The 23476-nt window shown below is 39.8% G+C and overlaps 1 protein-coding gene and 1 pseudogene across 3 annotated transcripts in view; both read right to left on the reverse strand.

Moving 5' to 3' along the window:
• The window catches only part of TP53BP2 (tumor protein p53 binding protein 2), a 66697-nt gene that overhangs the window by 3425 nt on the left and 39796 nt on the right, over window positions 1–23476 (reverse strand). For 2 of the 3 annotated variants that reach the window (XM_043924209.1, XM_043924210.1), the window contains exons 5-17: window positions 21074–21175; window positions 18614–18788; window positions 17871–18052; window positions 17345–17509; window positions 16733–16961; window positions 14925–15035; window positions 14458–14606; window positions 13219–13684; window positions 10756–11528; window positions 7177–7314; window positions 6337–6470; window positions 3657–3823; window positions 60–259 (exon numbers count right to left, since the gene is read on the reverse strand). In XM_043924209.1, coding sequence (XP_043780144.1) covers window positions 60–259; window positions 3657–3823; window positions 6337–6470; window positions 7177–7314; window positions 10756–11528; window positions 13219–13684; window positions 14458–14606; window positions 14925–15035; window positions 16733–16961; window positions 17345–17509; window positions 17871–18052; window positions 18614–18788; window positions 21074–21175 — 2991 coding nt within the window. The remainder of the gene's footprint in view (window positions 1–59; window positions 260–3656; window positions 3824–6336; window positions 6471–7176; window positions 7315–10755; window positions 11529–13218; window positions 13685–14457; window positions 14607–14924; window positions 15036–16732; window positions 16962–17344; window positions 17510–17870; window positions 18053–18613; window positions 18789–21073; window positions 21176–23476) is intronic. The other variant, XM_043924211.1, reaches the window with a different exon arrangement.
• On the reverse strand, window positions 19899–20043 carry LOC122708389 (annotated as a pseudogene).

A 23476-nucleotide genomic window follows, 5' to 3' on the forward strand; every position in this document is an offset into this window, starting at 1 on the left:
CTACACGGCAGTTTTCCCCAAGCCCCTCTCTGACGCACATAAAGACATCATTCACTTACTCCCAGCAAATTGCGTGGAACGTATCCTTCCTTGTCGTTCAGGCGGGCCCACCACCATTCAATCTCGTCTTCGTCTTCCCTGCGCACGATTGTCATGCAGTCTCCTTCCTTCATGGGCAGCTCGTCATCATTCTGAGGTTCATAGTCCCAGAGCGCATAAATGACCCCTTTATTCATTATGCCCATTTTCTCCTGAACTCCTAAAATCATGTAAGATACAGCACAGAGTAAGTAACTCAGAGGATACCACGCTCAGAACCTGCAGCTCCATGAAACTAAATGAGAAGTAATGGGGACCTGCTGGAATGGGAGAAACTACTACATTAAACATTCAACAAATAAACTTCCTGGGGACTGGGGAAGGAGAGGAAGGCCGCAGGGTAGAAGGAACATATAAATGACAAGTTAATGTATGCTATCAGCTTTAAACCAGCTCTAAAACTAACCAACACTTTATAAGCAGCTCTCAAAACTACTCTCACACAGAATACAAAAACAATTACAAACCCAGGAATGAAAAAAACAACTGCTCAAGTCTAGAACATTAAAAAAGTGAACGAGCCATCTGTCAAATTTTAGCAGACTCACTAAGTGTGATGACCAAGGAACTCTGGGATCATTTTTGTTCTCTACCTAAAACTTAAAGCAGGCAGAGAAAAAAGAGTGTTGTGCCTGTTAAAGTGGTTTCTATCAATTTCCAAATAAGGAAAGATGGAAGAAAAATATATATAAAATGTTAGAATGCAGAAATAGGGACAGGTATTAGGATATAAAAGTCTATGTATAGTCAACTTGAATGAGAATCAGAATTCTAAAGGTCCTTGAAGTCCACAAACTGGGGGAAGGAAAAAAAAAAACCCCAAGTGCTCATTTTTTACCAAAGTTAACAAAAGATTTGCAGATGAACTAGGACTGCAGGTTTCATCTTTCTCCATTTATACCTCCCTATCCTCTAAGGTGACGCTAATAAGGAGTAGCAATCATCAACAGGCAGGCAACACAGGGGAAGGGGAGGAGGAATTAGACAACAATCTCCTGAGCAAGGCAGACTTCATTATTATTTTCACTTTTTAGAAAAGCCAGGAAAATATCTGCTTGCTTATGAATAGTCAGGTCTTTCAACCTATGTGAACCTAAATTATTAATTATAAACTTATTTTTCCTGTGTCACTGATGTAACACACGCTATTTGTCTCTCACTCTGGGCAAAACTAGAAATTAAATCATTCTTTTCCAAAAGAAAGCTCTGCCTCTCTAGAGGGTCAGGTTTCTACTCATGGGGACAAGTGAATTTCCAACCTTCCTGTTTATATAAGACATGCAAAATATGAGAGATTCACAAGGACAATGAGACTTGACACAACCATGATTCCACTAAGTTTTAAAGCTGGCCAGATTTGTTATCAGTTTGGGATGGAATGATGCACTTGAAATAACAACTTGAGTCTCAATTCCAGGAAAATCATTAGACATGAAAGACAATTTCTCATTGTTTATCAAACGAAGAGTTACAAATTATTGTTTTAAACAGTTTCTGAGGGCCTAAAAACATGCTCTACCTCACTGGTAATTTGGGAAATGCAAACTAAAGCCACAATGGGATAGGATTCCAAACCCACCGACAGTTAAAGAGAACATGCTTGACAGGCCTCCCTGTGACCTGCGACTACTTCTAGGGACACCAGGAGATGAGGACAAAAATGGTCACCAGGGCAGAAAGAAGGAAGCAAGGAAGAGAGAGGGAGGGCGGGAGGAACGAAGCGGGAAAACAAACCAATGTCCGCCCAAAGTAAAGTGGAAATATAACTTGTGGTAGAGTCCCAAAGTGGAACAGCAGCCCAGTGAAAAGAAACGTCAGCTACAAGCAACACCACCAATGAATCTCAAAAGCCACAGTGAATGAAAAAAGAAGCCAGCGCATCACTAGTATGGTTTATTCTATATAAAGGTCAAAAACAGGTGGATAAACAGTATTAGTTGTAGGAGTCATACAGCGGTAATACAACTATTGTTATCAATTCCAGGGGGCGGTCACGTCCCCATCGATGGCTGAGAAAGCTCAGGTTCTGTTTCCCAGGCTGGATACCTGGATGCTTCACTGTGTTCAGTCTAGTAGTGTCAATAGCATCTAGTACGCATCAGAAATGCTCTCAGTATCCATGATACATTTCACAAATTTTTTAAATTTCTGGTCAATATGTCCTTAAATGTTTTTAAAAATCATATTTCTTATTAAATATAGCTCAATCACCAATATGAGCCATATTTTTTAATATATGTTTTTAATAAAACAAAACACATATAATGCTGATTTTTAAATACAATAATACATCAAAATTATTCTTCGATCTAGCGTTCAGAACATAAACAGTAAATGATCATAATACCAACAATAAAAACTAAAAGCTAAGCGATAAAGAAGAGAACCTGCGATCTGTGATTCTTCCTCTGCCCCCCTCCCTTCTCTCCTAGAGCCTGAAAACAGGCCTAATGACACATGGAGAGCAGTCAGAGAAGACGTTTCACCTTGGGCACTTTCCCATGTCTGATGCTTGAGTGGTTCAGGTCCTGGGACCTGCTGCCTCATTTGTCTCTGGCTTTATCCTTTCTCCCTTCCTCTCAAGCCAGTCTAAAAACAAATACTAACCTCAACTTCTAAGATTTGTAAATAAAAAAAAATTGTTTCCCTGTAAATAACAATGCCAACCAACATCTATCCATCTAAAACTTCAAGTCCATTTTTCTCTAGGTACAGCACTGATGTTGTTATCCATTAGAATCATAAACTCAAAAATAAGAGAACAAAAGAGTCAAAAAATTAGCTCTAAAGTATATGTGGTCTACTTTGTGACAAGTCTGATTTAGCAGGAAAACTTGAATCAGTTGGATTCTTATTCCAACAATGCATTTCTCTTGATCATCTTAGAAGGGGGGAGGAGAGTTCTGTGTACTTATGCACAAAGATACAGCATCATTTGCCAAGTACTGAGGTCTTACTAGAGGATCTTTTGATGGTCAAAAGCTATTAATCTCGCTAGATGCAATGTTGCATCACTGTCTTTTGTTGGTAAAGATGTCCCTGACAATAGTTGCTTCTAGACACACACACACACACAAAAGCTGCATTCACATTTGAGATCAAGGCTGCCCTATTTTCAATGCCTAGGACAATGTACCAACACAAAATGCTTTCCCAAGTAATAAGTGAAAGTAGCTCAGTCGTGTCTGACTCTGCGACCCCATGGACTACACAGTCCCTGGAATTCTCCGGGCCAGAATACTGGAGTGTGTAGTCTTTCCCTTCTCCAGGGGATCTTCCCAAGCCCAGGGATCGAACCCAGGTCTCCTGCACTGCAGACAGATTCTTTACCAGCTGAGCCACAAGGGAAGCCCAAGAATACTGGAGTGGGTAGCCTATCTCTTCTCCATTGGATCTTCCCAACCCAGGAACTGAACCAGGGTCATTGCAGGCAGATTCTTTACCAACTGAGCTATCAGGGAACACCCAAATAATAAGAACACTTATCAAGTGATACCCTAAAGATATAGGATACACGAATGCAGTAATCAATACGTGTGCATCTAGTTGCTCCATACCATACAGAAATTGCGAGCACTGGGTGTAGCCTTCTTCCATCTCCTCACACTTATCAGCAGCCGTCTGCATGTCACTGTAGGTCATGGCGAACACAGCGGCCCCTGACTCCACCAAGAACTTGCACACCTGGACGTTGTTGCAGGAGGCAGCGCAGTGCAGCGGGGTCCTGCGGAGAAGGACACAGCAAGGGCTAGAGACGGCTTCCTACACTGAACGACAGCTGCTGCGACAGAGGATCTGCAGAGAGTCCTCGAGTCTGTCATCTACCAAGCCCCTTCTGCAAACCTTTCTCACAGATTTTTGAAAATCAGTTAAGCACAGATATCTGAGCCCATCTGAGAATCACAGAGCCACAGAGGTAAATGTCAGAGTGCTGGACTTCACCAGGGCAGGGGCAGCACGGCAGGTGAGAGGAATCGAGCACCGGAGTGCAAGGACATGAAATGTGTCTGATAATCTAAAGCAGGATAAAATGCATTTAGTTCCACGCTCTGCAGCATCCAGTCTAATTATTTCTGCCACAGTGGAGGCTGTAAGTCTTTAAATAACAGGCCTTTCCTCAAAACATGCACCTTTAAAATCCCTTTTGAAGGAACTAAGTTGCATCTAGAGAACTCCCTTCATCCAACGCTTAAAATCCTTACTAAAACTTAATTGGGAAAAAAAAAATTGCCAATTCAATTTAGACCAGAAAAAATGACTGTAAAATACACATTTCAATCTCTGGTGAGCAGATACTTATGAATACCATGACAGAGAATCTTCTCTAGCACCTCAAATGTCTTGTAATGTATTATAAATGACTCCAGATTCATAGGAAAGGTGGAAGAGTCAGGACCACTGCTCAAACTCAGAAGACAGGCTTGAGGACATTAATCAGGCCCTGAAGTACATGAGATTTCACTTCTTTACCCTCTTCTTTCCTCCCCTCATCATTTTATTCCCTTTGGGTCTTTCGGAATAGAAATGTATTTCCTGTCACCTGTCCCAATCACTGTGTTCAATAGTTTGGTGAATATGACTATAGATTTTTGAACTGCATGGCTTTTATAATAGTGAACAATTATACATAACCTAAACTCCCAATATTAGGAAAACAAAGGCATTATGACACATTAAGAATTTGTTTTGCTTATGTTATAAAGTTAAACTAAAAAAGTAGGCATAAAAAAATACTACACGAAAAAAAAAATACTACATGTTATCACTTACATGTAGAATCTAAAAAATAAAACAAACAAATGAATACAAAAAAACATGCAGACTCACAGAGAACAAATGTGGTTACCAGGGAGTAAAGTGCAGCAGGGAAGACAGCAAGACAGGGATGAGGGACTGAGAGGCACAAACTGCTGTGTGCAAAACAAATACGCCACGGCACAGGAGACAGAGCCAACATTTTAAAAGTAACTATAAGCAGAGTATAATCTATAAAACCTTTGAGTCCCTATGCTATACACCTGAAACTAATATAATATTGTAACTCAACTATATCTCAATTTAAAAACACAAAACTCTACTGAGAGCTAAACTAAAAAAAAAAAAGAGAGAGACATAAAAAACTATATATATGTACACACACACACTCATAAATGAGCTTGAAGGAAATATATTAAAATACTGATGGTGGGGTACACATGGCTTGTGTTCCTCTTATCTCTCTGTTTCTGCATGTTTCCATATTGGGCCCATATTTTATACATATTAGTTTTTTTAAACTACAACCAAAATGCTTCTCAGAGTATCACTTATAACAAAACAAAAAATTGGAAAAACAACAAGGAGGAGACAGTTGCAGTAAACAAGTCACAGCCAAGTGCTAGGAGAAGAGGCTTTTTCAAATCTATGCATATGAGTGTCTGCAACTTATGTGTATACATGTAAATTTGATATTACAATTATTTCCGTATCAAGAGAAAAAATAACCTATAAAATTAAAATACTTCAGTAAACATGTTGTGATTTACAACTTAAAAAAATTTCCATATAGAAAGAAGTAAATTTTTGGTATTTTTTCCAAAAAGAAAGCATATCATTAATTTAAAATTTTATTTTTTCAAAAAATGAAATTCAAAATTTATTATCCATTCAGTTATCCTGATAACTGCAGTTATCAGGAGTGACAGCAACTTATTTGGGCCTTTGATATTATTAGTTAATAATAATGCATTATCTTATGAACAATAATAGTCATCATTTGAGATAGTATCTCCTGGGTTTTATCCACAAACCAGTTCCACAAAATGCTCCATGAAAAATGGATTCCACAGTCAAAAATATTTGGGAAAGGTTATAAATTATTCAATACGATCCCCTCTTAAGAGACATACGGTAGGTTTCAGGGAGGTGGAAGGAAGCTGCTTAAATCAGCATTTCTCAGATCTGCTGAAACACGCCAGTGAACTGTGTACCACCTTGGGACATTTCTTATTTTTATTATTTAACTACTAAACTTCTAAAACGCCACCTGCTTCCAGAATGGGAGTGAGAGGACCGTTAACATGAGGACATATTAATTCCTTGAAAGCACCTCCTACGTCTCTCCTTCTAGATTATAAACAGCATGAGGACGTGCACTGACATACTTCTTTGCCTTCCAGAAGCACCTACAACACTGCTCATCTGCTGCCTACACAGCAGGTAACTGAAGCCAGAATGGAGTTTAAGAGAAAATCTCACCATCCATCACTGTCAGCAGCATTGACATTCACACCAAACTGTACCAGGAATTTCACAATCTCGGTGTGACCTGCACACACAGCATTATGAAGAGCGGTAATACCTTCATCATTAGGCAGGCTTGGGTCATCAACCTGTGACGTCAATAAGAAGGGCGACTGTTACTCAAATTTCTTGTCACCTGAATGATCAACTATTAGCTGGCTCTTTAGGACTAAGAGAACTGAAAGAGACTCTTGTACCAATTGTTTTTTGTTGTTTTTTTTTTTTTTAAGAAAATCATAATTAAAACCTACAGAAGCCAAAAAAACTGTACCAAGAACAGTTCTAGAAGTAAGATAGACATTAAGTAGGCACTCACTATAAAAAGGTTTTTTAAAAACTGAAAAAGTCCCAGAAACTATAACCTTACAGTCATTTTTGTTTATTTATCCTCCAACTTCCCACCACAAATTAGTGTCTAAGCAGAAGTCACATTTCCCATAAAGAGGAAGAAAGGTCAAACTAAAAATATTTTAAATAGCAGGCTTCTGAAAAGTAGGGACCACAATTGAAACCATTGCAGAGTACAAATCCATACCTGAACAATTTTTAAAGGAGGGTCGTGATCTCCCTGGGAAAGCAAAGTAACCCCAGAGAAAACTGAACGTCCACATTATTGAAATTGTTACAGCCACACTCTTAAAACAGAGAAGTTGGTCATGGAGCTTGCTCAAGAGCTGCTCTCAACAAACCCAACTCCCAAAAGAGAAAACAATGTAAACTACAGTAGCTTCCTGATCAGAGCTTTAAAACAAAATACAAGGTCGTATTTATGAAATTAACTAATACAAGTCATACCTCATAAATAATTCTCTGTACAAGGTCAAATTCTCCCTCCAAAGAGGAATCTAGAAGCAAAGCAAGGGGGTTGAATTTCACCCTCATTCCATGAGCAATCCGCTCGGAACCAGTTTTACGCAAGTTTGTCCTTTTGCCCTGCAGAAGAAACACGAGGAAGATTTAAGAGACCGAAACACAACAAAAAGGAGGGAAATAACACCTCAGCTGAGTTAGTAAAAAGAACTTTAAAACATATATGTTTAGCACATTTTATTAAAGTGCAACATTATGCTAGAAAATATATAAATCATAATACATAGCTTAATATTTATATATGCACATAATAGAGTGGGAAGAACTTAACTCTTTAAAACTTAGTGAAGGGAGGGGGGATCAGGATGGGGAATACATGTAAATCCATGGCTGATTCATGTCAATGTGTGACAAAAACCACTACAATATTGTAAAGTAATTAGCCTCCAACTAATAAATGGAAAAAAAAAGTGTTTTATGGAATTCACCAGTGGAAAAAATAAATAAATAAATGCACATTACTTGATTTTTAAAAACATATCTTATTAAAAATTATTGGGAGACTGGTCCCCAGTTCACTATCCTGGACAGTTTTCTATTTTTTGCTTTATAAATTCAGTTTCTGGTGAGAAAAAAAAAATTGTTAAATTGTCCAAGAGTGAGTCCCTGAGGGTTTAAAGATGTGGTAAGAGGTGGTCTGCTGCAGGCACAACATTTCTTTGCTCTTAATAATTCATGCAGATTTCACATTTCAGTACCAAATGTATCTGCCTGTCTAATATAAAAATAAAGATATAAAATACTCAAAAAAAAAAAACTTAGTGAAATCACATTTGGGTAACACTGGGCTAAGAGTAAAATCTGTAAAGCAGGCTGGATATTTGTTGAGGATCAAAGTTAGCCAAGACTGGTCTTTAAATTACCTAATATAGTAGAGAAAACCCCACATGATTAATCTGGGCAAGAGCACAAACTCTAAATTGTGACAGACAGCTGACATTTATGGAATGATTATTCCTTTACTCTTCACGAAAACTCTATTATCCCATTTTAGAGATAAGGAAATTGAGGCACACAACCAGTAAACATCAGTCAGAGATGGAATCAAATCCAAGTAATCAGGCTTCTTCAAAACCCTTCCTTTTAACCATTTCACAGCGTAAAGCCTCTTGTGGGGTTGGAGGGGAAGTATTATAAGGAAAAATACAAAGATCAGTCTGACTTTGATAAACCAGGGAAGACTCCTACCAGTCTTAAAATGCTATCAGTATTTTATATTTAAAAATTTAACTGTATTCCAAGATACACAGATAAATTAATCAAGTCTTCTCTACATTTTTATACATCAGGCTTAAAAAAATTAGGCAACCAGATCTAAGATTCTCTCTAAGATAGGTTTCTTAAACACAACCAACAGAGTAGAAACATTTCCTAGGGTATAATAGACCACACTTCTCTTTCTTTAATTTCAGATGTGGAAAACTACTGAGTTTTGAAAAACATTAAGTGGCAATCAACATATTTCACAAATGTGCAGTGGCTAAAATGCTGTCTCTTGAAAAAAAAGAAGTGTAAATATTACATGGCAGTGATAATACAGCTCATAAATAGTACAGTCATATCCACTTTAAGCAAAAGTACAAAATAAAGGCTTCTACTTAACATGAGCTAAGAAGGAAAACTTTATAAACCGCTTTCCTAGGAGAAAATAACAGAATCTTGCATGTTTAAGAGAATCACGCCTCAGAACTTAGAAGCACAAAAATTGTTAAAAAAATTATTAAGTTCTATTCTAAAACATTTCCCCTTACAACTCAATGTTCACTATCTAAAACTTTTAAACAAATGTTGACTGTAAACTAGTAGCTAAAGCAACTTTGGATAATCATTATTTTTGAATACTGCCACATTTAAAGATGCAATAAGGGATCAAACGTATAAAGCATTTAAAAAAAAAAAAGCTTTAGCAATATTTATTTATTTAAATATTTTGGCCACGTGGCATGTGGGATTCTAGTTCCCCAGCAAGGGATCAAAAACCCATGCCTCTTATATGGAAGTGAGGAGTCTTAACCACTGGATCCCCAGGAAGGTCCCTAAAGCAGTTTTTTAGAAATCCTTATAATATGCTATGTTGCCTTTGCCCAGGTTTTAAAACTTCACAGCTTGCATTCCTGAAATAAAATTGACTTCAAATTAAACTCTGAAAAAACCAACTTTAAAGACATTCTGGGGTTTTGATCTTCTCTCTACTTCAAAGAGGCATAATAAACTTCCAAAGAAAAGCTTAATATTTGGAAGGAGTCCGGGAGTCATGCCCAAGTCAAAACATACAAAGCTTTAGAATAGCTTCATGTCATCTAAAATGTATGGGATGCGCAAAAGCAGATCTAAGAGGGAGCTTTACACACTTACCCCAGGAAACAAGAAACACCTCAAATAAACAACCTAATCTTATATCTAATGCAACTAGAGAAAGAAGAACAAACAAAACCCTAAGTCAGCAGAAGGAATCACAAAGATTAGAGCAGGAAAGAATTAAATAGAGACAAAGAAAACAACAGGAAAGATCAATGAAACCAAAAGCTGGTTCTTCAAGAAGGTAAAATTGATCAACCTCTAGCCAGACTCATCAAGAAAAAAGGGAGAGGGCGCAAATCAACAAAATTAGAAACAAAGACGAAAAGTTACCACTGACACCACAAAAATACCAAGGACCTTAAGAGACTACTACAAACTCATGCCAATAATATGGACAACCTGGAAGAAATGGACAAATTCTTAGAAAGGTACAATCTTCCAAGGCTGAACCAGGAAGAAATAGAAAATATGAACAGACCAATTACAACTGCTGAAACAGAATAACTTAATGTCAGAGCACAAGGAAGCCTGAGGATCACCATGATACCCGTAGATTTCAAGCCAGGCTGAAGGTTAGGATGAGGCTAAACCTTGTCCACCCCACTCTCTCCTAGGCCTCAATTCAAGCAGAACCCAATTCTTCCAGAACCATTCCAATTTTATCAATGTCAGAAGTTTGAGGTTCCATCTAAGTATGACGTCGAAAATCTGAAAATAAACTTCAATGATAGAAAAAGCAAAGTTTGAAAGAGTGATGTCACCAACAAGAAGTTAAACCATCTGCCTTATTTCACAGAGCTAAACTAATGATCAAAAATTTCAAATGCAGTCTTTTCATTCCAGTGTTGCTTCCCTAATACACATGCAACACCAGCTACAGAAGAAACAGCAGACATGGTATTTATAGGTCTAAGAACAAAACTTCTGTTTCCTTCATAAAGGGGTTCTTCCTAAAAAGTGAAAATGTTCATGATACTGAATATACTGCATTTTGATAACATTTGTAAGATCCACTCTGTGCCAAGAGAATTGCAAAATAAAAGGCAAGCTGTGGAAGACATTTGTTACAATCAGCAGTTAAACACAGATCTTCTTTTGTGAATGGCTGCAAGTACTCGCTGGTGTTTTGCTGAGTTGTGACCATCAGCCACCGAGAAGGCTGTGACAAGATAAAAGCTTTCTGCAATGAAAGGTTTTACTTACAGGAGGCAGAGAAACCTGCCCGGTGATCTCAGGTGGACGCAAGCTCACAGAGTCTTCTCCCGGGCCTTCTGGTTCCCCAGATGGATATGGCGGGGGTGGGTAGGGGGGGTACTCCTCCAGGTACACTTCCAGCAGAGGGGGTGCCTCTGGGTTTGGTTCTTCCACGCTGTTCTGGAAATTCGGGCTGCTGTCTGGGACTCCTTCAGGCACATACTCGAGGCCTGGAGGAGGAGCTGGCGCATCACTGCTCTCTGTACCGGCGCTCCCAGCCTCCTCCGGGGACGCCGGCTCAGGAACCAGAGGGACCACCTCCTTCTCTGGCTCCACAGGCAAATACGGATTCTGGATCTCCAGCGGGCTTTCCGGGCTGGCAGTCCCAGAAGCAGACTTGGATGGGTAAGCTGGGACAGAAATGGTCTCCATGGCGGCGATGGTGGTCCTCTGATACAGAAGTTTCTGAATATTCGGCCCATTAGGACCCTCAGGTTCTGTAATAGAGCTGCGTTTCTTTAGAGGCCGGGGTGCATTCGACAGTTTCTTTCGTAGGGCTTCCAGGTCAGCATCACTCTGGTTTCGGTAAGGATTAGATAGGAAAGGCAGTAATTTGGTCGGGCTGAGCGGCCGAGGAATCCTTTCATTTTCATGGGTCTCCTGAACTGAAGAAACAGGCTCTGTTTCGGGTTCTGGGCTGCCAGGTTTGCCCTGGTTATTGGAATAAACGTTCTCTGGGGGCTGTTGGTTCTGAGCAGCGGCAATCACAGGCTTGCCATACACTAATTGGAATTGGGGAGGAAAAAAGCCTTGATTAATATTAAACAAAACTAGCAAATAACAGACAGAAGTAACAATAATTAAAGCCTTTTTAAATTTCATAGTTATTACATCAATACCCTTCAATACAACTAATTTTTTAAAATAACAGAGCAAGGTTTCCACCATTGCATAATACATTTACGGTAGAATCAAACCCTCACTGACTGTAAACAGGCCTCATTATTTTATGTATCAATAAGAAAACGCTGCCAAGTACAACTGTAAGAAATCACTTACATAGCATCCACATTTAAAATATTGAAATGTAAAATACATAAATAAATAAAATGTCAAACTGTGAAAAGGATTTAGAATCAATGAAAGCTGGTGATCCTTTCATGTGTCCAAATTTAAACATCCGTGATCCCATCTTTTACAGTTTTCAAAAGTAAATCAATGTGAGAAATCATCTGGCTCACAAAATTATTAATAACCACCTATATGGAAATGGTGTTCCACTCCAGTGTTCTTGCCTGGAGAATCCCAGGGACAGAGGAGCCTAGCAGGCTGTCATCTATGGGGTCGCACAGAGTCGGACATGACTGAAGTGACTTAGCAGCAGGAGCAGCATATTTACCAAAACTAGTCCCCTTAGACATTCTATCATCATTATCTAATTCCCAAATTATTATATGAGCAGTTCACACCAAAGACTCATGAAAAGAGAAAGATGAAGTATGTATACAAATTCTCTGCTGTGTAATTACTTCCACAACATTTGGGGCCACAATCACATGCTTATTTCATAGCTAGAAAGCCTTTTCATTCATTTACAACATATCGAATTTTATTCTAGTCCCATAAAGTAATGACTCTTGAAAGGATCCAACAAATGACCAGACCATGTACATTTAACACAAAGTAATCTTTTGATGTTTTATATTTAAGTAGTAGTTGTGTCCTCATTAGAACAACTTAAAATATAGTAGAGAGCATAAAAAAAAAAACCCAACAACAAAGCCATTCACAGAGGCAGCTGTCCAATCCTTTATGCCCCAAGAACGTCTGGTCAGACCTCAAGCGAAGACATAGCATTCTGCATGGTAAGTACCCACAGGCACTCTTTCCCATTCACCAAGGGGCTTGTCCGTGAACAGGAAACCAACACACATGGGAAATTCAACACAGGAGGTGATGTCATCCCTACAGGTCTTACTTATCTATTTCATTCATTTATTTCATTTTACTCATATTTTATTTTATCTACCCATCATTTTCAGCTACCATAAGAGCTGGCATTTAGCACAAACTCCTTTAAACTCCCCATGCAGAACAGGAAAAAAGTGAAAGTGAAGTCAGTCGCTCAGTTGTGTCTGACTCTTTGCGACCCCATGGACTGTAACCCACCAGGCTCCCCTGTCCTGGGGATTCTCCAGGCCAGAATACTGGAGTGGGCAGTCATTCCCTTCTCCAGGGGATCTTCCCAACCAGGGATCAAACCCAGGTCTCCTGCTTTGCAGGCAGATTCTGTACCACACGAACCACCATGGAAGCCCTATGCAGAACAGAAGCCGTACTGAAATAAAACTCTTAGGACAAAAGCAGCAGTCAAAGCAGGTACAAGTCACCGTGCTGTTTACAGAGAGAGGGCAGCTCCAGCGAACGGTAGAAACACATCCACGCAGGTGAAGATGAGATCCAGAATCTTACCGCTTGGAAAGTGGGGTGCTCGGGGATGGGGCTTGGTCAGCGCGCTCTGCACGGCCTGTTGGAAGTTTTTCCCAGGAGCCTGGTGCTGTGTGTACATGGAGTATATGGAGCTGGTGGCCACCGTCTGGGGTTTTCTGAAGGGTGGAAGGAGGGCATCCTTGGAAGGTTGAGGCGTGAAGGGTCGGACAGCGGCAGCAGGGGGACTGTCTTGCTTAGAACCTGGAGGAACGGTCTGGTCTGCTGGGCCCACTGAAGGCCCGCCGGGGGCCAGCAGGACCCTCTGCTGCTGCACTGTGGGTTTGGGTTTACCTCCCATGGATGCAACAGCTGCTGACAACTGCGGAGCAGTTCCGTCTGGCTTCATATCGGATGGTGACTGGTTAGTTTGTCCGAAATAAGGCAAATTTATCTGTTTTGGTTTTGATGGGACAGGAGGTGGTACCTTAGCCACATTTTTATTTGCAGCCTGTAAACACACACACACACATACATACAATTAAAATATTGTATAACTGGGTACATGGAATGTTCTAGATAACCTAAGTTTTACAAGCATCAATACAGACCAAAAAGACTAGCTCTACATTGAAAGGTCATTAAAAAGTTTTAAATCTCTGAGTTTAATCACATGTAAAAGGACCTTCAGTAATGCAATACAATTCCTATCCAGTACGACTTCCTCTGAGTCACCCCTTCCTACTGGGGCAACTGTTTAAGTGTCCACTTGAAAACCTTTAATTGCCATTTTACATATTCACAGATGGCACCAGTAACTGAAAACCATTCCTGTTCAATGGAACTTTATGCAATCTGGGCCGTGTTGTAAAAAGAAAAAAAAAAAAAAACCCTAACTGGATCACACAGCCACAGCCTGGTCGTCAAAGGTTGGGATTCTAACAGTTATTGAAGATTTACCATCAAATTGCTTGATATTGCCTTAACCCCAAATTTTGAAGAGACAACATAACTAAGCAGTGTGAACACAATGTTCTTTAATGCACTTGTATTTTTTAGAGAGTCACACAAAATAAGACCCACAAGCCAGTCAGTCACGCTCCTCCTGTATGATGGGAAACCACAAATACACTCAAGTAACAGAACTGAAAATAACAGAATGCAGTTATATTTTCTAATCTTCCAGACTTTGTTTCTTTATTCTCCCTCACATTAATACTTTCTCTCTTGAAAAATGCACAAAGAATTACTATAAAATGTTAAAACTGGGACGTCCTCATATACCTGAGCATCCCGCAGGATGTCTTCACTGCTCTGGTTCTTCCTCAGGGTACCGAAGGCAGGTGGGGCGGCAGATTGGTCCACGGTGTCAAACATCGAAAAGGGGCGCACTTTCTTCTCCTTCTCCCTCAATGGAACCTCTCCATCATCCACTGAAGAAGACAGGAAAAAAAAAAAAATCACTCTAATAATCAAATTACTTGTGATAAAAATTTCTTATTCATGTTACTCTCTCCACAATCTCTTTGAAATCCTATAGTCATTAAATGCTCTATTTTTGAATTAAGTTGATTAAGGAATAACCCCATACTACAATGCTCCTACCTTAATTCCCTGGCTAAAGAAGCTGTTCTGGAAATAAACACGGTCCCTGGTTTTAACACACTAAAAAGCAGCTATCTAAAAAAGAATACTTGGAGCCCTCAGATGGCCAAAAGAGAATACTCAGGAACAGCACAAGTAAACCTCACCTTGGTCTGGAACGTTCCCAGAGCTTTTAGACACAGAGGCAGAGGCTTGGCTAGAGAAAAGATCTGCATTTGGAGGAGTCCAATCAGGGCCAAGCAGATGGATTTTAGAGCCTAGAACACAGAAAAGTAGCTACAATAACCCAGCATGCTAAGGAGATTTTTAATGGTTCCCTTTGCTGCTAAGACATTTAATCTCATGAAAGTCGTTCAGCTGTGTCTGACTCTTTGCCACCCCATGGATTATACATATACAGTCCATGGAATTCTCCAGGCCAGAACACTAGAGTGGGTAGCCTTTCCCTTCTCCAGGGGATCTTCCCAACCCAGGGATCGAACCCAGGGCTCCCGCATTTTATGCAGATTCTTTACCAGCTAAGCCACAGAAAAGCCCTTAATCTCTAAAAATTGGTTTAAATCTCAGACTCATGACAAGCCCAGTAAACTTACTTAGAAACATCAGATTTTATACTTGTATTAACAACCTAAGCGTGTTCTCGCTTACTTTAAATAATCACAATCAGCACAGAGTCTGCTTGAAGCAGCAAGGACACGACTTCTCACAGGGTAAGAAAACATCACCATCACACCCAGAAAACAACTTCCAATTTAGCAAACCAAGGGCTCGCTGGTGTGTCTTACATAACCACCACAAGTGATGCACGCACAACGAAAGCAAAAACGCAGGCTTTCAGCCCATGATTCTGACCACAGTCTTGAATAAATCAAAACATTCAAGTGTTTTCTAAACTGGCATTTAAGTTTCAAAGCCACAGCTTTTCTTTTACATAAGTAACTCTTTCTACAATAAAACCCAGACTACGTAGCACTACTGCGTCACAGTGGTAATTACAGCAAAATAACAAATAATTTTAAAGTTAGCTATTATTTATACATGATAGTGGCTAGGGAAAAGACACAAATCTATTTTTTTCTCCTGAATATTAAGCTCATTAAAGGATATTTTCACCCAGCTATTCCTACAACTCTTTCATTTTCTCCTCTTATTAATATAAAACTCTGGCGTGCACCCCCACCCCCCAAAATATCTGAGGACTACACAGAGAAAGCAAAGGTTACTAACACAAGGAGCCTCTATTACCTTCACTTTTTAAAAAAATTTATTATTTTTTTTAATTGAAGGATAATTGCTTTACAGAATTTTGTTGTCTTCTGTCAAACCTTAACATGAATCAGCCATAGGTATACAATATCCCCTTCCTTTTGAACCTCCCTCCTTTTACCTTTACTTTTATCTCCCAGTGTTTCCTTTTATTCTAAACGTTATCCGTAGGCAAATTCTCACGCAGAAGCACATACGAATAGTAAACACCAACCATCAACAGAGTGGACCCACCACCTCACAGTCTGTGGAGATGATGCCACTAACAGATATCTGGCCTTTTTATACAACAGGGAAAATTCTCAAGCTGTTAACATCAGATCAAAATTTCTTTATTAATGAGTAGGAATTCAAACCAATTTTTAGGTTTTCAAAAACCTGATGTTTTATTTCATTTCCTGAGCAGAACTATATTATTGAGCATTAAGAAAATTATCATTTCTTAACCCCAAAGAACACAAGGAGGTTTTTAGAACTTCAACATGAACAAGCAATAAATAGGAAGACACCTTTTAAAACTCAAAACTTGGGGAGGGGGGGAATTTAAATTAAAAAAAAGACTTGCTGTGACGCACAAATAAAAGAAAGGTATACAAAAATAAATAAATAAAACTCAAACTTGAAGGGAAATCACAGTGAGGAGGGGAACAGCTAGGCCATGGAAGGACTAGGAAGTGCCTGGTTTTACCTTTTGCTTGCGAAGAGGCCCCAGATCTCATGTTGGGCAGCGTCTGGACTTTCATGGGCCCCTCGGAAGCCTGCGTGGCCCCGGGCCCGTCGGGCAGGGCTGGCTTCACCAGAAGTTCAGGCCGCGACGGGATCCGGGGCATAGTCGACGACTGGATGTAGGGACCGACCGCCGCCACGCGACTCGGCCCCGACGCCCCCGGCTGGGGCACGTGTCCATCAGACGAGACCTTGTTCGGAGAAAGCACGGGGCCTTTCGTATTGCAAGTCAGGCCGGATCCAACTCAGAAAAATCCGTGACACCATGATCATTTTAACTGCTAAAATCCAGCACTTTCAAGATCTAGCCATCAAGTGTACCAGAAACGTCCCCCGACAAAAACACCCCTGGGTGAAGTCTCACCCACACTTCATTACAAGAATTAGAAAGAAGAGCAGAGCTACGGAGGGGATAATATTAAAAGTTCAAGAAAAGGGGACTCTCTTTCAAGGAGCCACAGGCCCTGTCTCTCTGCCCAGGATGCACCCAGCAGTGTTTCTGAAATACGCAAGCACCGGCCTCACTGGGATGGTCACTGCCCCTCCCCCTGGCCCCGGCCAACCGCGCACTTACAGGAAGGTTCTCTTTCTGCTGCAGGGCCGCCTTCTTCTTCCACAGCCGGTCCCTGAGCTCATTAACACGCTTGTCCATCACCGCCACTTCTGAATTGCGCTTATTCAAACACTCCCTCTGTTGTTGCAGCTTGGCATTCTGCTCCTGGTTCAGTTTGTTTCTTAACTGAATAAAATTAGGGGAGAAAAAAGTAGCCAAGGAGTAGGCAGATAAATTTCTCAAACAGATAATCACACGGTTCACTATTATATAATTTCTAAAAATGTAAGGTCCCTCCACACTTCTCATCTCATGGTTTAAAATGAAGTGTTAGACCACCAGCTGTGGTCACAATGAAGGCCTCAAGTTTCCTGTTTGAGGTATCATAAAGTTTATTCTGGATTCTGTGGAGCTTAGGTCTTCCTCCCCGTCCCCACCCCTTTAAGGAAAAGAGGTGGAAATCCAGGACTTCCTGGCCTGTATGCGGACAATGCTGTGGTGCTGGAGAAGAGGTGCCCCTGAAATGTCACAAGAGGCCACTGTTTACCTGAAGCTCCTTGTAGAGCCGATCGAGCTCAGCCACCGCGGACTGGTTGTCATGGTGACCGTCAATCCTGCCGTTCTTCAGCATCTCCAGTTGTCTCGTAAGTTCCTCTACTTTTGACACAGCCAGAACAAGCTCCCTCTGCTTTTGCTGGAACAAACTATTCATCTGTTCAATTTCCTCCACTAAAGAAGAACGAGAAAAGCAACAGTTGTTGAAAAGAAAAATGAGAAGGGATCACTTCCCGGGCAACCTAAGATGTACCATAAACTTTCTCATAAAAAGCAAAGAAAATTTTCAGAAATGTCCTAGAACCAACCGAATCCTTTATAAGCAACTGAAACCAACAAAGACATCTATAAACCAAATCACTAAAGTTTTAATTAAAATGGTATTATAATCAATGGAGCTATTAATATGAATAAAAATCCTTGCCTTCATTGAACCTTCAGTCACAAAAATATTTCGAGAGACAGAAAAAAAAAAAACTACTACTCTATTTTCCTAAAAGCAAACTTGTCTAAAACATTCAATAGCTGAATTCAATTCAGGGGAACCAGCAGCTTCAAAACTTCAGTGAATTATACTTTTCCCAAAAAATCCTTTTAAAGTGACCTACATACAAAGTCTCATCTTAGTCCTCTTACTTACTACGAATTTACACAAACTTCCTACACCAGGGTTTTTCTATACGCAAACAGTTTGTGGCATTTAGCACTAAAGTAAACTTACTGGGAGCAACTCACCAAGTTTCCCATTGCTTAGCCTCTTCTGTTCCACGTGGCCTTTAAGTGCTCTCACTTTTTTCAGCTTCGCTTCCTGATTCTCAGCTATTTCTTTGAGCCTCTTAAGCTTTTCTTGTTCAGCTGCTTGTTGCTGTTGACGCTGATCTTGCTGTTTCAAAAACTTCAAGCGCTGTTCCTAAAGATATAAGCCATCATCAAACTTGTCATTTTAAACAGCAGACCACTAACCTACAATCACACCCTGAGATGCCCAGACTGATGTGTATCTATGGCATCGCTCTGGTCTTACCATCTGTCCTCACCCTGCCATCAGAACCACCTGGGGAGTTTGTGAAAAACACGCACCTGAGCTCAACCCTAGAATCTGCTTCTTAAGGCGGTAAGATCCAGGAATCAGTACTATTATCCAAATGGTCTTTTTGCAGCAAGCAAGCAGTGATCTGTGAACTAGTTTTCATCAGCTGCAGCCATTAATTTTAAGAAGGAGCTCATGCAGAGATGGGAAGCGGTAAAAGAAAGTTATTAAATGACACACTTTGAAGTTAAATTTGTATTCAGACTCAAGCTCTGCCACTTATTAGCTATGAGACTTTGGGGCAAATTATATAACCTCATTGAGTCTACAAGTCTCTGTCTTCACCTATAAAATGAGATGATCACTAGTCCCTCTAGGGCTGCAGTGAGGATTCAATGCAACGTGCAATGGAAATCTCTGTGAACAGCATCTTACATAGTTAGGGCACACTCGGTACCCTTAGTAAAGAGCCAAAGAACTACTTTCTAAAGAATGCCTTCAGAAAACTGCAATTATGCAACTTACAATTTTATTCCTATTATATCTAAAATTTCAACTGAGGATAACAGAGCCACACAATTTATACTCAAGAGTAAACTTCTCAGATCTGTGTGGCTAACACATACAAGAACACAGTTTCAAAATAAGACCTTGATTTTAAAGATTTATTCTGTTAACAACCAAATTTTTTATTTGAATTCATGTCCTTGCTACTCAAGGAATGCTACATCAGCACCACATGGGATCACATTAGAAATGCAAAATGTCAGACCCCCAACCCCCACCCACTGAATCAGAACATGCATTTTCAACAAAATCCCTAGGTGATTCATATCCACGTTAAAGTATGAGAAGCAACGACACACAGGATTTTGAAAAAGCTGGTGTCCAGCATCAAAAGTAGAAAAGGATGCATAGGTACATTTGGTGCCACTAACCCTCTGATGTATAAAAAAATAGCTTTTTTTTTTTTTTCTTTTTTTCTGTATTTTATGTGCCCCAGGCATGAAATAGCTCTGGCCACCAATCCAGGCATCAAGCTAGGATGAACAAAGGACTAGACATCTGCTTTGCCCCTGACTGATATAAGAGCAACACCACCAATCAGGTGCCTCTTTGCCCATTGCCAGGGAGTAAAAAAATAGCTATTGAATACCTTTAAATATTGTGTTTTCTACGTGGGAACCATATGGAAAAGTTTGATTTGTAACTTCAATACATATTTTAAGTGTTAAAAAAGAAAAGAAAAGGAAGCATAGGAACCCTAAGAAGTATTACAGGGAAGGCCACAGTGCGTGCCGAGAATCACGTTGAAAAATCCCTGGCCATCATTTCAAAGCCGTGTTGGGGACCTTGCTACTCAAACCCTCAGGTGTCCACCCCAGTGTCAGTGAACTTACAGACCCTCAAAGACTGGTCGGCAAAGACAGAGTGTTTAGACCAGGGCTGACAGACTACACAGCCTATTGTCTGTCTTTGTAAGCAAAGTTCTCTTGGCACATGGCCACATCCATTCGTTTACCTATTGTTTATGGCTGCTTTCCAGCCACAAATGCAGAGCTGAGACCGCACAGCCTGCAAAGCCTAAAATATTTCGGCCCTTCAGAAAGTCTGACGACATCTGGTTTAGATTATTAGCCCAAGGCTGGCAGGAGCACCCGCAGGAAGACTGGTTTTGAGAGTAATGGAGAAACTTCCCATATTTTCTCTGTTCAAGGAGAGGACAAGCTTTAATTTGTGGGTGGAGCATGTCCCCAAGTAGAGGCAAGCAGCCTGTTATCGGTGCCAAGTAGCAGCTGGGGACAGGTGAGCATGAGGCGACTTTGAAGTTCCTCCTGATTCAAGATGAAGTCAGCCCAGACTAGCACCTGCAAGCAAAGCTGAAAGGCTCTTTACGCCTTCCCTGTTTTACTGACACTCAGCATAGCGTGGTTAACTTTGATCAGGATCAGGGAGAGGGGGATCTACAACAACTGAATGATTTCAGGATTTCTACAAAACGCTACAGTGAAGAGAAGAAAGTACCCCACGGCAGATACCTGTCAGGCTGATGTTATCAACTCATATCTGAGGGAACCGGCTTACTAGCAAGGGTGGAGTGCAAACAGCTTTACTTACACATGAACAGGAGTGGCCTGCTAGGTCTCTGAAAACATGGCCATTACCTTAGTGGCCAGCATTTGTTGCTGGGCCTCAATCTGTTGCTGCTGGCGGGATGCCATTTCCTGAAGTTCAGCAAGTGTCAGATCCATTCTAGGACTATTAACCTACCAAAAAAAGTGCAAATACTCCAACTCAGTATAAAATGATCATGGAGACTCCTCCCTCAAATCATGCAATCATGACAAAATTATTTGGCTATTTTTCTCCCATCATATTAAAGAAGTCATTAATTTTTATATTAATATTCCCATATTGACTTAATAAGATTTAAAACATAATGATACACAGACTCTTTTAAGCTGTAAATTTAAATTAAATAGTTTCAGTACTGACACAAATGGAACAATTTGGAATCACCTTGTTCTGTAGTTAAATTAGGAAGGCAGTGTTTGACCATATCAAACATGATGTTGGGGTATTGGCAGCAAACTTAGAATACAGTCATCAAAACACCCTTTAAAAAATGTAACACTGGAATTTAAAAAATTCAAGATACAGTAGGTCATCAGAGACAAAGCAAGATGTCTACTATACTCCCTAAGCATCCATTCGACATGGTCCTAAGAGGTTCGGCTAGAAAGAAAGGAAGGCAAGAAGATCATATTTATATAATATATAATATATTTATATATTATATTATATCCAGATTGCAAAGGGAAAAATCTCTGTCTTTACTCAAAGACAATATAATCATCTATGAAGAAAAGTCTATGGAATCTATAAAAAGCTACCAGAACTAATAAGTTATTTAGCAAGAATGCAGGATAAAACATCAATATGCCAAAATCAACTATATCTCTATACATTAGCAACACCCAGAAACTGAAAAAAGAAATCTTTTAATATCATTAACAGCATAAAAACCATGAAGCACTCAAGAATAAATCTGACAGATGCTCAGGCCTGACACTGAAAACTTCAAACCATGGCCGAGGGAGAGAAGGCCTGTTTGGGGAGGAACACTGTGGTGCTTGTGAGCTAAAAAGCTCAACACTGTCAAGATGGCAATGTTTCCCACACTGACCTACAGAGTCAAGAGAATACCGACCCAAATCCCAGCAGGCGTTTTTTATAAACAAATAAATCAACTGGCAGATTCTACAATGTCATATGGAAGTACAAATGATACAGAATAGCCAAAACAACTTCGAAAAGAAGAGTTAGAAAACATACACTGCCTGACATCAATCAAGACTAACCGCGCTTTAGCAATCAATACATTGTGTTACTGATATCATGTTAGATAAACAGATCAATGAAACAGAAGACAGAGTACAAAAACAGACCCACACATACACTGGTAATTGATTTAAGAGAATGGGCAATTGAGTAGAGAAAGAATAGTCTTTTCAACAAATACTGCTTGTACAACTGGATATCCATACACAATAAACAAAATGCACTTCTCTCACAATACATGCAAATGTTAATTCAAAATGGATCCTAAACTCACATGTAAGATCTAAAACTTCTAAGTTGATTAATTATACTGTATTGAAGTCATAGACTGGGAAAAATATTTGCCAATTATCTAATAAAAAACCTTGGATCCAGCATATATAAAGAACTCTTAAACTCAATAATAAGGAAGCAAACAACCCAATCATGAAAAAGATAAGCAAAAGAGGTGAACAGGAAGTTCCCTAGTGGCCTAAAGGTTAGGATTCGGTTATTTCACTGCCATGGCCTGGATTCAAAACCTAGCTGGGAAAGTGAAATCCCAAAAGCCCTGCAACATGATAAAAAAAGAAGTGAACAAATATTAACACTTCACTAAAGACAATATATGAATGGCAAATAAGCACATGATAGATGCCCAATACCATTAACCATCAGAGAAATACAAAATAAAACCGGAATGTACTACCACCACACACCTAGCAGAAGCCAAAATTAAAAGGACTGACCATACCAAATGTTGGCAAGGATGTGGAAAAACTAGAACTCTCTGATGAGGACGATAAAACAATCACTTTGGAAATCAGTCTGACAGCTTCTTAAAAAGTTAACAAATGAACCAACCATTCTACTCCTAAGTATTTACGTAAGAGAAATATTAATAAAAGCATGTGTCCATACAAAGATGTATACCCAAGTACTTATCGCAGCATGATATAGAATAACTGTAAACAATCAAAATGTCCATCAACAGAGGAATGGATAAGGAGTGGTGTAACCAGACAACAGAATATCTCTCAGCAATACGAAGGAATCAACTACTGATACACAGCAAAATGAATAAACCTCAAACTATTTATCCTGAGCAAATTCAGACAGAAAGAGTATATACTGAATGACTCCATTTATCCTAGATTCTGGAAAACAAAACGAATTTACAGTGACAGACAGCAGACCGCCTAGCAGTTCCCTGAGGATGGGAAGGGAGGCAAGAAGGAACGACTACA

Source organism: Cervus elaphus, chromosome 14 (genome assembly GCF_910594005.1).
Source record: "Cervus elaphus chromosome 14, mCerEla1.1, whole genome shotgun sequence".
In the NCBI taxonomy this organism is placed as follows: domain Eukaryota; kingdom Metazoa; phylum Chordata; class Mammalia; order Artiodactyla; family Cervidae; genus Cervus; species Cervus elaphus.